The 16,012-nt window shown below is 45.5% G+C and overlaps 1 protein-coding gene across 2 annotated transcripts in view; it reads right to left on the bottom strand.

Moving 5' to 3' along the window:
• GALNT18 (polypeptide N-acetylgalactosaminyltransferase 18) overlaps positions 1-16,012 on the bottom strand; it is a 344,314-nt gene that overhangs the window by 147,383 nt on the left and 180,919 nt on the right. For both annotated transcript variants that reach the window (XM_058305729.1, XM_058305730.2), the window contains exon 3: positions 5,652-5,818. In XM_058305729.1, the coding sequence (XP_058161712.1) occupies positions 5,652-5,818 (167 nt within the window). The remainder of the gene's footprint in view (positions 1-5,651; positions 5,819-16,012) is intronic.

The following is a 16,012-nucleotide window of genomic DNA, read 5'->3' as shown; positions in this document are numbered from 1 at the left end:
GCTAGGAAGAGCTGGAACTTAAGAGCCGGCCTAATGCCAAATTCTGCGCTCTTCTCCCCCAGAGCACTGCTTCAGCGAGGAGAGAAAAGCAAGCCTCCGGTGGTGACTTCATTGAGCTACCATCGTCACCACTATCATTATTGCTGTTATTTGACCTCAGAGCACCTCGCAGTGCCCACGGAACTTTCACTCTCATGAGATCCAGGAGGACTGTGTGAGGCAGACAGGGCTGGGCGGAGTCCCCACATGCCAGATGGGCAAACCATAGCCCAGAGACCCACAGCCAGGAGGTGGCAGAGGTCAGATGGGAGCCGAGCCCTATTATGTCTCAACCCTATTTTATATCGATTAACAGAAATTCCAGAAGTTAGAGATGAGATCTGGTCTACCATTCTCTTCATCTCCTTTGGCCAGCCTGGGTACTTGATAAATATTCATTGAACTAACTGAACTGAACTGGCCTGACTTGAAATGAAACTAAAATGGAAACTTTGTTCAAATGAAAGTCCTGAGCTCAGTGGGATGAGGCCAGAAAGCAGCAGCCGCCCAGATGAAGCCTGCACAGGGTAGGGCCATAGTGCTGCCCTCCAAGTCAGGCTGAGCCCTTCTGAAGGTCCTTCAACCATGGCCTAAGGCTGGAGATGGCTCACGTTCTCTAGAACCCACACTCTCAAGTGACTCTTCTGCACCTCTCAGCTCAGGCTGGCCTTGGGGACTGCATTCCCCACAGAGGTCCTCCACCCCACTCCAGACCCCTTCCCACCAAGACACCCCCAACCCTACCCCTCCCGGTCTGCCTTCCATTGGGTGCTGGGCTGAGCACTATTGCTCTGCTTCCCTGTCACCACTTCCTCATTGTCCCCCACTGTCTCCCTAGTCACCCTTCTATTCCTCCTACATGGCAGAATGATGAGCCCTTTCGTCCCAGAGGCAATCCTATTTTCATGACCTGGATCCATCTTCTGCTCCCTCCTCAGAGACCCCACCTCTGAGATCAATTAATTACTAGAGGCAAAGCCTGGGCACCCAATTTTCTTCAAAGCTCTCTAAGCCATTCTAATGTGCAGTCAGCCTCATGAGAACACCTGCCTTTAAGAACAGAGAAAGAAACAGAATAAAATAATGATTCAACTAGAAAGAGACCTTGAATAAAAGAGTCAACTCAGACCAGCAGACTATCTCAGCCTACATGTAGGATCATGCATTAAAAACTGCTTTTTGACCTTGAATAAAAGGGGAAAATGGCAAAGACAAATGAATTTCTATGGCTAAGAGTCTTCAAAAAAGAGTTGGGAGGTCATCAGAGGGGTCACGTTTACATGCTCCTCAGCAGGAGCCCAGAGACAGCCAAAGTAGAGACAACCCCAGGTACTGGTCTCCTGAGGGCTACAGAGACTCACAGGTTCTATGATCATGGCAGATGGCTCTGCAGTTCAGTTCTGTGTCAGTAGTCCCTACTTTGGAATTTGTGTTCCTGAGTGTGACGGAATTGGACTCAGTTGTGACCTTTCTACATGTGCCTCTTCTGTCACTTTTACTGAACCTGTGGTTGGTGCTGGGGATGGTGTATACTCAGGAGACGTGAATCTCTGGACTGTCCATGTGCCAGCTGGGCCCTGAGCCTCAGCAGAGTTGCAACTCCTATTCTCTAGTTCGTTGGACTTACCCAGGTCAGCTAAATGGAGGTGAAGATGGTCAACCACACACCAGGAACTGAGAGTGCCTACAACTGCAAACAGGAGAATTGCATCCATCATCCATGTGGGATCTAAGCCCCCTCTCGATTTAGAGGTAGAGAGGACATCATCATCCCAGGGTCCACAGGATGGAGGAATAAAATATGGATTAGAGTGGACTTACTGATATTCTACTATAGAACTATTGTGACTAGTAATGGAAGAAATTATAGCACTGATGTGGAGAAAGTGGCCACAGTAGTTGTTGAGGGCAGGGAGATGGAAGAAGAGATGTGATGTGGGAGTATTTTTGGGACTTAGAGATGTCCTAAATGATATTGCAGGGACAGATGCTGGACACTGTATGTCCTGCCATAACCCACTGAATGTACTGGGGGAGAGTGTAAACTACAAAGTAAACTATTATCCATGTGGTTCAGCAGTGCTCCAGGATGTGTTCACCAAATGCAATGAATGTGCCACAATGATGAAAGAGGTTGTCTATGTGGGAGGAGTGGGGTGGGGGTATATGGGAACCTCTTATATTTTTTAATGTAACATTTTTTGTGATCTATGTATCTTCAAAAAATGCAATTAAAAAAATGATGGGGGGTGGGGAGTGGGGTATATGGGAACCTCTTATGTTTTTTAATGTAACATTTGTGTGAACTATAAACTTTAAAAGAAGATAATTAAAAATTAAATTTTAAAAATTAAATTAAAAAAAATAAAAAAGCAACAAAATCAAATAACAGAATAAAATAGAAAATGCCAGCGTACAGTACACATTGTAAGAATAAATATTACTTCATTAAAGTTTTATTTCAATCATGAATGTGCATGGGTGTAAATAGGTGTGTTATTCTGGGTCATGTAAATATAATTCTTGCTGAAGATTATGGCAAAAATTATATTTTAAAAAACACTGCTTCAGTTTCTGCTAGAGCTCATTGTTCTCAGTCAAAAACTCTGACAGAAAAACCTACCTGCACTGTTTGCTCTTCATTTTCATTTGACTTCTGCAGCCCCCACCCCCAATATTCCACTAAAGCTGTTCACGGAGGTTACCAAACCCTCTTCTGGGACCCCTATCCTCCCTCCTGCCTCCCACCAGGTGACTCCGTTACTCCTGAAATTCTCTCCGTCTACGGAGTCTGTGTTGTTTTCTATATTCTCCTGGCTGGGAGACTCAGTATGTGCAAAAGTGAGGTTACATCTTCACCATTAAATCAGAGGTTCTCACCAGAGCGTTTTAGAATCTGAGTGCTTCTTAAAATAGAGATGTCCCAGGTGCCACGTCAAACTTACTGAATTAGAACCTTCTGAGAGAACTCTTTTGTTTGTTTGCTTAAAATTTATATTTTGAAATGATTATAGATTTGCAGGAAGGGACACAGAACCGTACAAGAAGATTCATGCACCCTTCACCCAGTCTCCCCCATTGTTAGTATCTTACACAAGAACAGTACAATATGAAACCAGGGCACTGGCCCATTTCTCTAGTTGTGTATATGCACTCAATTTTATCACATATATAGCTTCATGTAATCACCACCACAATCAAGATATTTAATTGTACCATTGCCACAATACCCCCTTGGGATTTTTAATTTTTATTGTGGCAATGTATATATCACATATAATTTCCCATTTAAACCACTTTCATGTGTACAATTCAGATTTATTAATTACATTTGCAATATTCTGCTGCCATCACCATCATACATTAGCAAAACTTTTTCACCACCTCAAACAGGAACTCAGTACCTATTGAGTAATAACTCCCTATTCCCCCACTCTCAGCCCCTGGTAACTGGTAATCTACTTTCTATATCAATTAATTTGCTTATTCTAGATATTTCATATAAGAGAAATCATACAATATTTGTCCTTTTGTGTTTGGTTTATTTCACTCAAAACGATGTTTCAAGGTTTGTTCATGCTGTAATATTTATCAGAATTTCATTCCTTTTTATGACTAATTATATCCATTGTTTGTATATACCACATTTTGTTTAACCATGCATCTGCTGATGGACACTTGGATTGCTTTCACCTTTTGGCTTTTGTGAATAATGCAGCTATAAACATTGTTGTACAAATATCTGTTTGAGCACCTGTTTTAACTGCTTTGAGGTGTGTATCTAGAAGTGAAACAGCTGGGTTAGATCATAATTCTATGTTTAACTTTCTAAAGAACTACTAAACTGTTTTCCACAGTGGATGCACCATTTAACATTCCCACCAACAATGTATGAGGGTTCCTATACCTATGCATCCTTGCTGTGGTCCTTTGAGGCTTTTGTGGACCCCAGAAAATTATAGTCTTAAATTAAACCATTCCTGTGGGTGTGAACCTATTTGATTAGATTAGTTCAGTTGAGGGTCCCTTGATTAGATTACTGACTTGAAATGAAACTAAAAATGAAATGTGACCCAGGGTGTGTCTTAATTCTCTTACTGGAGACTTTCATAACCATGATAAATTCAGAGCCAGACAGAGAGAAAAGACCCAGGAGCTCAGAGAGGAACTCACAGAAGTTGAAAGAGAAAGTCATAATAGCAATAAGCTGAAATCAATAGAACCCAGAAAGAATGCCATAGAAGGAGCCGCCAAAGCTGTAAGTAACAGAGAAGGCACAGACTGCCATAATGCCGCCATTGTGCCTTGCCATGTGACTGAAGTCTAGGCTCACTGGCAGCCATGTCTTCAGGGAGAGAGCTTCACCTTTATGACTTGATTTGGATAGTTTTCCCAGCTTTGGAATGGTAAGCTTATAAGTTAATAAATCCCCATTGTAAAAGTCAACTCATTTCTGGGAGTTCCTTGATTTAACTAAAAACTCAACACTTATTTTCTGCTTTTATAATAGTAGCTATCCTAGTGGATATGAAATAGTATCTCATTTTGGCATTTCCCTTATGGCTATTGATGTTGAGCATCTTTTCATGTGCTTCCTTGCTATTTATACACCTTCTTTGGAGAAACATCTATTTAAGTCCTTTGCCTATTTTTTTTCTTTTAATTTTTCACTAGGGGAAATTTGGTTATTGAGATTAAAAATATTTCACGTATCTGATATGTTTCAGCTTTAATTAATAACAAAACACAAATTGCTTTTTTGAACTCTATAGCAGCTGATTCACTGGGAAACTCAATACCTGATTTCAGAGAAGGTTCTAAAGATAACAAGAGCCCAGGGAGTCTGTAATCCAATGACCAGCAGTCTATTTGCAAAATCAAAGTAACTGTCAAGAGCACTGGTTTTTCAACTGTCTTAATTCATGGTCTCTAAGTTTGGGGAATGTTATCAGGGTGGAATGTGGGGGAATCAGAAGTGATAGAATTTGCACAAAGGGAAAGAGAGAGTTGGTAATGGCTGGAGAAGGGGAGAGAGTGATGTGAAAATTTCAATAAGGAGTTTACGCCATGTGGAAACTTGTGGAGTCTATATGGAACAGAGAGCAGGCAATCCAGCAAAAGGCTAGACCTTCAACAGCCATGTTGCTGCTGTTGGGTTACACATCCACTACCAGTCCCTTTCTCAACACCATTCCAACCTCCACTACCACCTGTACCATTAACATCTCTGCTATCATCACTAACACTACTAAGACAATGCCAACCAACAGTCTTCCAGTGTAGAGGCCAAGGAACATCACTTATGGAAATATTCAGTGTGTCCATGGTTGTGGTAGATGTCAGGGCTTTTCATCTTATGTTGGAGTAGAATTTTGGAGAAGATAATGGCTAGTATTAAGGAAAAGCACAGGGACCAGGCCCCTCTGGGATACAGAAATGAACTTTCCAGAGCAGGATCCACCATGAATCTCTCCTCTCTGAGGCGATATCCCAGAAAGAACGAGCAGCCATGGAGAGCCTTGAGAAAATAAGAACTCTGACAAGGCTACACCCTCTGCTCAGATATCAGCCATGGAGGACAGGGCTAGATCCAAGGGAGCTCAGGCACTCACCATTACTGCTATTGTCGTCCACCAGGATGATCTCCTTGAGCAGGTGTGAAGGCGTACGTGCAATGGCTGAGTGGATGGAGCGCAGCAGCACTGAGAGTGCTTCATTGACGAAGATGAACACGATGCTCACCTCTGGCAGGCTGTCGGGGAATGAGAGGTTGCGGCACCTAGAAATAAGAACAGTCAGGCTCTTAGATCTGTCAGCGATTAGGCCGGTATTATCCCAGGTGCTGGACCACTCTGAGTTAGCATCAGCTTTGCTGGAGGGCTCAGGAATCTAGGTTCTTCTCAGGGCTTATTCTTTGACACACTCAAGTCAAGCCCTCTATGTACAGCAGATAGGCCCATCATCATGAAAACCAGCCTGCCCCACATGGAGTTTGAATCTGTCACTGCTTACCCTGGCTCAGCAGTTGGGCCATGAGCACATAGTGCAGTGCTTGGCCCCCAGTGGGGACCCACTGAAAGAATGACTCAGAATTTCTAAAAGCCAGTAGAATGGAAAATGCAATCAAAGGGAAGTATCAGCACTTAAAAAATGTCAGCTAGGGAATTGGATGTGGCTCAAGTGATAAGGCCTTCACCTGACATATGGGAGGACCCAGGTATGATAGCCAGGGCCTCCTGTTGAAAAAGAAGAGAAAGTGTGCCTGCATGGCAAGCCCATACCCATGTGGCGAGCTGAGTGCCCACATGGTGAGCCGATTGCCCATGTGGCGAGCCGAGTGTCCACGTGAGTGCCCATGTGGTGAGCCAGTGCTCGCGTGGTGAGCTGAGTGCCTGTATAGCAAGCCGAGTACCCATGCAGTGAGCCAGTGCCTGTGCAAATGAGTCACACAGCAAGATATGACACAACGAAAGAGAGATGAAAGGGAGAGTCAAGGTGAAGTACAGCAAAGAATCAGGAACTGAGGTGGTACAACTGACAGGGAACCTCTCTCCACATCAGAGGTTCCCAGGATTGAATCCCGGGGAATCCTAGAGGAGAAAGATGAGAAGAAAAGACAAAAAGAGAAATAGATACAGAAGATCACACAGCGAATGGATACAGACAGAAAAAAAAAAGCAGAGTGGGGGAAGAGAGGGGAAGGGAGAGGGGAACGGGAGGGAGGGGCAGGGAAGGAAAAAAAACATCAGCTAACTCCCAGGTGAGACCAGGCATTCAGCCAGAGGCTTCAGGAGAGAACTGTATCTCCTGTCACAGACTCCTACTGCCAGATCCTCTTTCCTTCATTCCAGAAGCCTCTTCTCCCCCTCAGTCATCATGGGGATCCAGCCTTCAGAATTTCCTTGAAGCTACAGTCAGTCTCAACCTGAATGAGGGATGGAAGGGCCTTGGCAATCAACAAGTCCAATCTCATTTGACAGAAGACATCACTAAGGAGCAAAGAGGTTGAGTTCCCACATTCATCTGTACTGTGAATCAGCTGCCAAGCTAGATCCAAAGTCAGGCCTTCTGACATCTACAACAGATTTTATTCCCTGAAGGAAAAATGGCCGTGGGAAAAACTGTCCCTAATTGTCCCATTTCCCCCTTGCTCCACTGGAACCCGGAGTCAATTTGGAGGCCTCATCCCAAAGGACATGAGGCAAAATCAGAAAAGAATGCCTACCACTCCCCATGTGAAGAGGAATATGCAACCCTGAAAAACAACTCCATAAAGAGGCCAAATAATTAGAAGTGCCATGATTCCTGAGGGCATGTCTGAGCCCTTCCCTGCAAGCATAGCCTCCATAGGCGAGGAACCACTAAGTGATGTTCTGGAAGGCATTCAGTTCCCATCTGAAGGGCCGAGTCAGCCCTATTCCAGGTACTTGGCTTGGAGAGGACCCTGCCTACTCCCACCATCTGCCACTGAAATCTCCAGGGGCTCAGGGCTGGTGACCATGTTCCAGTGCAACCAGGTTAGAATGTACAATAACGAGCATAACACAGAGCTTCTGCTCATCAGTAATTAAAGTGTGTGCAAGAAAGGAATGGGCTTGCTCTTCCTTAATGAGGAAGGCTGCAGGATAGCCAGCACTGAGCAATTTGGAGAAATCATCGTGGGGCCCCAGCCTGCTTAAGAGCATGAGATTAATAAACGAAAATCACCGTCTCTATGGTTACCAGAAATTTACAGAAACTTCTTCCATTCTATTTCCAGCTTTCCTTCTCTCTAACAAAGGGGGAAGGGGGAAGGAAAAGAGTTGAGCCCGTGCCTAAATCTGCTTCATATTTAAATTTTTAATAAATCCATCAAGTTAACAGATTGGTGTAGAAATCAGTCATTCTTGCATTCATTAATGGAACAAATATTTTTTGTGCTTCTTCCATGAGGCAGGTACTGTCTAGGCACTGAGAGCACAACATGGAGCGGACCAAGTCCCCATCCTGGTGGGGCTGAAGCTTCGACAGGGGAAATGGATAGACAGGGAAGCAAACAAATCACACAGTTTCACAGAAGGGCTAAGATGAAAAATAATGTGGGGTAAGAGAATAGTGCCATGCATTGGCAGCTGTTCTAGAAGGAATGGTTGGGGAAGGCCTCTGAGGAGGAGAGATTCATCAGAAACTTAAATGGCACACAAAAGCGGGTCATGCAAAGTCCAGTGGGGCCGAGCAAACAGCACCTATGGTTGGAGAGGAGGGCAAGGGGGACAGTCCATTCAACTGCCCTCCATTCAACTGCATTGACGGGCTAAAGGGCTGGGCCAAGGTACTCTGATGAAGGAGAAAGGCTGCAATGAATTCTTAAGCTTATCAGGCAGTTTCCAAAATTTTTATTGTGGATGTGATTTTTATAATAGCAATTAGCAGGTTTATAGTTAACAGTCAAATAATCCTTCTGGTTGATTCTGATTTATGGACATCAAGACCACCAGCTGGGCTTTCCTTAGGCATGGAAAACTGACAGGCATACGTATTTGGCACACAACCTACTTAGGAGTGCATTTTTAAAATAACACTCTGTGGTCAGACTAAAGCATATGATCTTTATTTTTATTCTACAAACAGAGAATGAACACCTTCAAATAAGGTCAAAATAATCTTTACACTTTAACTGTCCTCTCCACTAAACTCCATCGGGAGTGAAGACTTCATCTCTTCTTCATTTTTTGCACTTCCCAGGGGTTTCCTGAGTTCCCAGAGCCTCACTCTCTGGATCTCCAGGTTGTTCCCAGGGCTTTTCAGTATTAGGGGTTAACTGCCATCCCTTACTCTCTTCCTTTCTTAATTTGAATAAAACTGTGCATCTCCCTCTTCCAAGGAAACTGATTTTAATGTTTCTGTGTAACAGCCATGCCAGTCCTGATGATTTGAGGTGCCAGTCTCTGTAAGTTATCTCCTGATGACCTTTTTCCAGCCAGAATTGAAATGTGAGGTTCACTGTACAAGCTAAACTCTGCTAATCACCATTTTCACATGAAGGACTCTTTTGAGCATAAGGATTTTGTATGAATGTCTATTATATTGCCTCACATTTGCACCTGCTTATTGTCTGCCCCTCTCTTCTGTAATGCAGCTTCCTGAGAGCAGGGTCTTTGGACGGTTACTGTGCTACCCCTAACCTTATGCCAGGGCCTGGCACATTTACTGAGCACAGGTGCTCAAGAGATAATTTTGGAACTGATCAAGGTGTTTTAGTTTCCCAGCTGCTAAAACAAATACCATGTGATGGGTTGGCCTAACAAGAGGAATCTACTGGCTGACAGTTTCAGAGCCCAGAAGGCTTGCTTCCTTCCAGGGCAGGTATCTTGCGGCTGGCCGGCAATCTCTGGGGTTCCTTGGGTTTTCCGTAGCATGGCAATGCCCATGGCGGCATCTTCTGTTATCTCTTCCGGGCCTCGTTGACTTCCAGCTTCTGGCTGCTCCCCATGGCTTTGCCCTTTTGTGTCCAATTCCCTTTGCTTATAAGGACTTCAGCCATATTGAATTAAGGCCCTCCCTCCTTCGGTTTGGGCACTCCTAAACTAATAACATCTTCAAAGGTCCTATTTACAAATGGGTTCATGTCCAGAGGACCTTAACACGCCTTTGGAGGGGACATGATTCAATCCCCAACACAAGATTAATAGGTTTGCCTATTTTATATAAGGCCTACATTTCACATGTTCCTTTTTCTTAACACTGCCTCCCTCTCAAGGGGAGTCCTGTCCTCTCCTTGCCAGCATGTCCTTCATCTTCTGTCCTCCCTCACCCTGAAATTCTTTTCTTATTAATAGATTTTTTTATTTTATAAAGATACATAGATCATACAAAATGTTACCTTAAAAATATAAGAGGATCCCATATACCCCCACTTCCCACCCCACCCCACACTCCTCCCACATCACCAAGTTCTTTCATCAATGTGGCACATTCATTGCATTTGGTGAGTACATTTTGGAGCACTACTACACAGCATGGATTATAGTTTACATTGTCGTTTACACTCTCTCCCAGTCCATTCAGTGGGTTATGGCAGGATTTTTTATATAAGCCCAGTTATACACGTTCTGTCCCCAGATGTTCCCAGTCCCTTACAATGGAATTAAATGATCCCCCAGGCCAACTGTCCGACCTCTCTAAGTCCTTCTTCCCTCCTCTCCTCTCCTGAGAGTGCTCGGTCCCCCCTCACAGCCACTGGCATGCTGCTGGCGGCCTGTCTCTCCACACCTCATGGCACCTACCTCGCCCTTCAGCTTTTCCACACCTAACCCAGAAGGGGTCTGGGTGAGCAGGAGTGGTGAAGATGGGCACAACAAGAGAGATGAGGAGGGCGTTTCTAGGAAAGAGCATGGGAGGGGGGATGAAGCCACACAGGCACTGTCTCCACTCTGCCCTGCCTTGCTGTGTGACCATGGGCAACACGCTTCACTGCTCTTGAGGTCTTGGTCATAGAGTAAGGGAGTCAAGCAAAAGAAATAATCACATCTCTCTATAACATTCTGGAGCATTTATCTCATATGTGGTAAATAGAAGACATTCCATTAACGTTATAGTTTGCCATCTTTCCCTCCCTCCCATTCAGCACCATGTCAGCACGACATGCTGCAAGAAGTATCCTCTTACCACCGTTCCCACTAGACAGGGTAATCAACTCATCCCAGTTTGCCTGAGGCTTTCCCAGTTTTATCAAGGGAAGTACAAGCCAACCAGGATGGTTGGCCACCCTATCACTAGCCCACAAGCATCCTGAAGTTAGGGACTGGTATTGCTCAGTACTGCATGCCCACTGCCCAGCCTGGTGCCTGGCAGAAAGCAGACATTCACTCAGTATTCGTTGAATAAAAGGGTATTCTTTCAAAATCCCCAACACATGTACATATACACCACATCAACCCACCCAGTCATGGTTCATATTTTCATCTTAACCTTGAAGCAGAACTTACATTACTGAGGAGAGGAGACAAAAAGGGGGAGAAAGCTTGTTGGGCATGATCCCCTGTCCACACACACCATAATCACTGTTGGATACTGAACTCTGGACAGAAGCCTGCAATGGGGCAGCCCAAGGACTTCAAAAAGAACATACATCCAAGAACTGCTATGGAAGAGGATTTCTCCAGACCCAAACTTCTGCTCCACTTGTTTCATGCTTCAACCCAGCACTGGCCCCCATGGGCTTTGCCTCTCATACCTGCACTTGCTGAGATTATCCTCACCTCACCCTGCAACCTCCAGCATGCGGCCACCCGAAGCCTCTGCTCCACTCCTGCCCAGCCAGGAAACCAGCCCAGGCTCTTCCCAAACCCACCTTCCCCTCCTGCCCTGGATGCCTGCCTCTGCATTCCCACTGCCTGTGTCACTTCTCCAGAAAAGCCCAGGGGATGTAAAATCCTGAGGAACAACACAAGTATAACTGCCCTTCAATATTTTACTTACTTTGAGAAGAGGTACCTTCTCCTGTGAAATTAAGCCATAAAAGCTCCCTTTTTATTTTAATTCTTGTCCAAAGTCAAACCATTTTCCATTAAAGATAAAAACAAGGCATTTCTGAGAGGGGAGTAATATGGTGTCTAATAAGCTAGAATTGATGGTCATGACAGACTAAAATTTATCGATTGCTGCACATTAAGGCAATGAAAGGACGGGAGCAGCAAGATCAGGAACCTTTCAACAGAGCCCCCTGAGATTGTTTTGAGTTGTTTATAAGCCAAATTTTTATCATGAGCTTCAGTGCCATTACCTGAAAGAGTAAGGGAAGCAGTGAGGGACTAAGTGGGGCCAACACGGGCTGCCGGACACAGACAATGCCAGGGCGGCAGCCAGACCTCAACTTCTGTGGAGACTGCCATATTGGATTGGTGGATTCTCCCCTCCCTTTGAACTCAGAAAATCTAGAAGGTCTTAGTCTAACAAAGCAGATGATTCATGGGGGCGGTTTGGCCAGGAAGAGGTAGACCTCTTCCAGAATGAAGATCAAAGTGAGTGGGAGCCGTGGTCTGTTTGCCAGCACACATTGGGAGCAGGGCCCTGACAAAGCAAGTAAGACGGTGAGACTTTGTAAGCACTCCCCTGCAGGGTCGTCCTGTCCCTCTTTCTGTAGTCAGCACACAAGGGCTCAAGGACACCTTTAACCACCTGAAACATAAGCCCTGGGAGACTGCCTGGCCCTAGAATCAGCACTGCCTCGGACCCTCTCACGGGCACCAATTTGCTCACGGGAGTCTCCACCCTCCTACGTGCACACACAGGACTCACTTGAGCCTCTTCCTCTGGCTTCACTTGGGTAGATTTCTGACTTCTTCCAGACCTTTCCAGATTAGATAGCTTCCCAGTCCTGCCAGCTTCTAGTCTGTTGGATTGTTTGAAACCTGAGGATGAGGGCAAGACTGGGATTCTCACTGGACATGAGGACAGTTAAGACTTTCACTTCCTCTGCCTGCTGTCTTCATCTCCCTAACCTTAACTGGAGCTAAGACACTGCATGGCGCTTGCTACCCCCCTGCCCAAGGACTCCACACAGAATATATGGACATAATAATAATCATACTTTCCATTTACTGAATACTTAAGATATGCGATAAGCCATGCTAAAAGATGTATAAATATTTTTATTCTTTTATTCCTTCTTACAATTCTGCATGGGAAATAACATTATCCTCATTTTACAGATGGGAAAAATGGAGCTGAGATGATAAGCCATGTGTATAACCCCCTATTAAACAGTGGTCCTCGCCTTCTCTTCCATCCTCACCCAGACATGAGACTGGGGAGACAGGGGTGTTGTGTTACTGGAAACTCAGAGACTTGGTGGGAGGGTAAAAATGGAAGAGCAGCATTAAAAATGGAGAGGATGCAGTATGTATATCAGGATGGCATGGACAAATAAGATAAAAACACTCCTGGGCACGTGAAGTCAGAAGTTGTCTCCTAGACACGTTGCTCCCTTTGAGATCAGCCATCCAGGTGACTCCTTGTATAAAAGTTGCTATGTCTTCTGCTGAGCAGCCTTACCATCTGGCACACCATTGGTGGGACCAGAGACTGATTGCTGAGGCCAAAGTAGCCGCTGCTGGGCTGGCCGTCAGCCTGTGAGATGCCTGGCACAGGAGCTCTGCCCAGTCGGAACTGGCAGTATTGAAGAATGACCATCAGCCCTATCAAGCCCTTCCTCTTGGGGAATTTGACCATGAGATAGACTAAGGAGGCTGTAAGCAGAAGGTGAGGTGGTAGCAATGGCATGGTTTGAAGCAAGCAGAACAATGTCAGTGAGTGAACTGTAGGTGTGTAGACCATCACCCTTAAAGACAGAGCAGAAGTAAAGCAAAAGGGATGGCAGACCAGAGCCCGCCCATGGTGTCCTAAACCACTCTGCTCTCCTCCAGAGCCTGCTGGTGTGGCCTCTCTTTCCTCTGTTTCCCAAATGCCTGCATCAGCTGTCAAAGACTCCCGACCACCCTTGGCCACCTGAGTAGACTGGGCTCCTTCCGCACTGCCCTGTAAGCACACCAGCACAGCAGAGACACCTCCCTCCCCAGGTGGAAACTGCATCCCCTGTTCGAGTCTCACAACCTCCACTGCTTTGATTTCATGCCACTTATCTGTTATTGTAACATATTTTAATGTGTTTTTACGTGTGATTTTTTAAATGAATATCAGTTTCCTAGCACAGAGTGGACACTCAGAAAGCAACAGCTGCCTGAACAAATGAATAAATATTTGAACAAATGAACAGTAGACTAAATTCAAGCCCATGAAAACCCTCTGGGTGTCTGGGAGGGAATTCCACCATGATCCCATAGAAATGTCATCACTGACTTTCCCATTTACTCCTTGCCTGACTAGGATTGTTAAGAGCAGATTATCCAATAAGCCAGAGGGGAGAGGAGAGGATATTGGAGCCAGAGGATTCAGGAATTTGGCAATATACTACTTCTGGCCCAGCTGAGGGGGAGAGAGTAGACCCCTAAGAACAGGGGGTTTCAACAGCCTGCACGGAAAGAGAAATGGGCCTGGCCTGATCCAGGAAGAGAATCTGACAGAGAAACCACTGACAAGTGAACTATCGGGTAGATGTGATCATCAAAAAGTTCAGCTTTCACCCAGAGGCAGAAGTTCAACAAACACCCTTTCAGGTGACCCTCCTAATTGAGAGAAAGGAATCACTATGTAGAATGTAAGTAGGACAAAAGGGAAAAGGAGCATTTAAACTGAAACAACCGATAGGAAGAAGGGAGACCATTTGTTTTGAAAACATCTTATTAGAAATCCAGGGAAAATGGGTTGCCTGGGGCTCAAAGGACAACCAGGCAGGGAACAAGAGTCAGCAGGCTGCTCGGTGGAAACACGGCACCGCCGGGGACCGGGGTCTCCACGTGGGGGCTGCTGGCGAGCAGGCCAGGCCGGGCAACCAGGGCTGAGGAATGAGGGGCAGACACGATCTGCCCAGCCCCGGAAGGTGGGTCCCAGGGATCGGAGAAGGAGTGTGGGGCATCTGGCTGTCCAACAGAGCCTCTGGGCCAGGGAGAAATCGCTCTCCTGAGGCCTCAGTTCTCTTCGCTGACCTCCCTGAGTGCGGGTCATCTGATGGGCACCACAGCGCCTGCCGGGCCCTGTGCTTGCCTGGGCCGTAGCAGATGCCCCCGTCCAACGTGGCCCTTCCTGCATGTGGCAGTCCTTCAGGGAGTTAGGCTCATCGTTGCGTCCCCCCAAACCATCTCTTCTACAAGTCAGAGACCCAGATAATGAAAATTACTAAAAGTTAAGTAGCAGTTGACTATATGCCGGGCAATGTTCTGAGATCTCTACATACATTACACATTCAATCCTTGTATTACCATCCAATTTACGGACAGGAAAACTAAGGCACAGAAGGGCTAGATAACTTGCTGGGGGCCCCTCAGCTTTTAAGGGCATGGCCTTGGAACCCAGGGAACTGGGTTTTAACTACTGCTCTATAACCTAAAGAGAAACATCTTTTCTTTTTTCTATTACCCAGTATATATCCTGAGTTTTTCTCCTCTAAACATAATGCACTTTCATATCCCTTAAAATTCAATTCTGTAACTGTGATCTGAGTAGCAGAACAAAACAAAAGTATCACCTCTCTCTTTTAAGGCATTATACATTTATTAAGGCAGCCCAAGGTTGCATTCCCTTTAAGAGCAACCACAAGTTACTGTTGGTCCATAAGAGCTTAACAGCAGCTAAGAACCAGAAGCATTTTCCCAAAGTGCTTTGGTTAAGGTGTAGTTCCCCCACCCCTATTTGGGCAGTTAGCACTTTCAACACAATAGCAGAATCATTACTGAGGACGTTTATTTTACCCCTTTTGCCCTGAGGCTACCTTTGTGGAGGACAGTTCATCCACAGACCTCCCGCTCTTCTCTGTAGAGTCAAACTGGCAAAGCTCACCTAGAAGGGGATGGAGGTGGCAAGAGCACGGAGACAGTGTGGTGTCTGGGGATCACAAGATGCAGCTAATGATACTGGCTCTGCCACCTATGGGAAACTGGGCCAGTTTCTTAACCTTGAGAATATCCCCTATTCCATGTAAAATGGAAATAATGATGACTACCACATAGATATGTGAAGATAAAGTTAAGTGGAAAAATTTAACAAAATTAAGCCTTTTGCATAGCTCCTGGTCCACAATAAGTGAGCTAGTGGTGACTCTTGTAAATTATCCACCCTTGGATAGCAACGCACAGATGGTTCGGCAATGACCCTGACTGTTCCACTTGGAGCCATCTCCTCTCTCCCCAACACCTGGTCACGGCCCCCAGGACAAACTACAAGTGTTTGTGACCTAATGCAAAAGAAAAAGATGGGGCCCTTTATTTAAAAATTACTAAGAATGTCAACACGGTGACCGCAGAGCATTTAGCCAAGCACAGGGCCCGTTGGAGTCCAGGGCCCTGTGGGACTCCACATACAGTGGTTCCGAATGCTC

This window comes from Dasypus novemcinctus, chromosome 10 (genome assembly GCF_030445035.2).
Source record: "Dasypus novemcinctus isolate mDasNov1 chromosome 10, mDasNov1.1.hap2, whole genome shotgun sequence".
NCBI lineage: Eukaryota > Metazoa > Chordata > Mammalia > Cingulata > Dasypodidae > Dasypus > Dasypus novemcinctus.
Note: the sequence above shows the minus strand (reverse complement) of the source record. Positions and strands in the feature narration are given on the sequence as shown.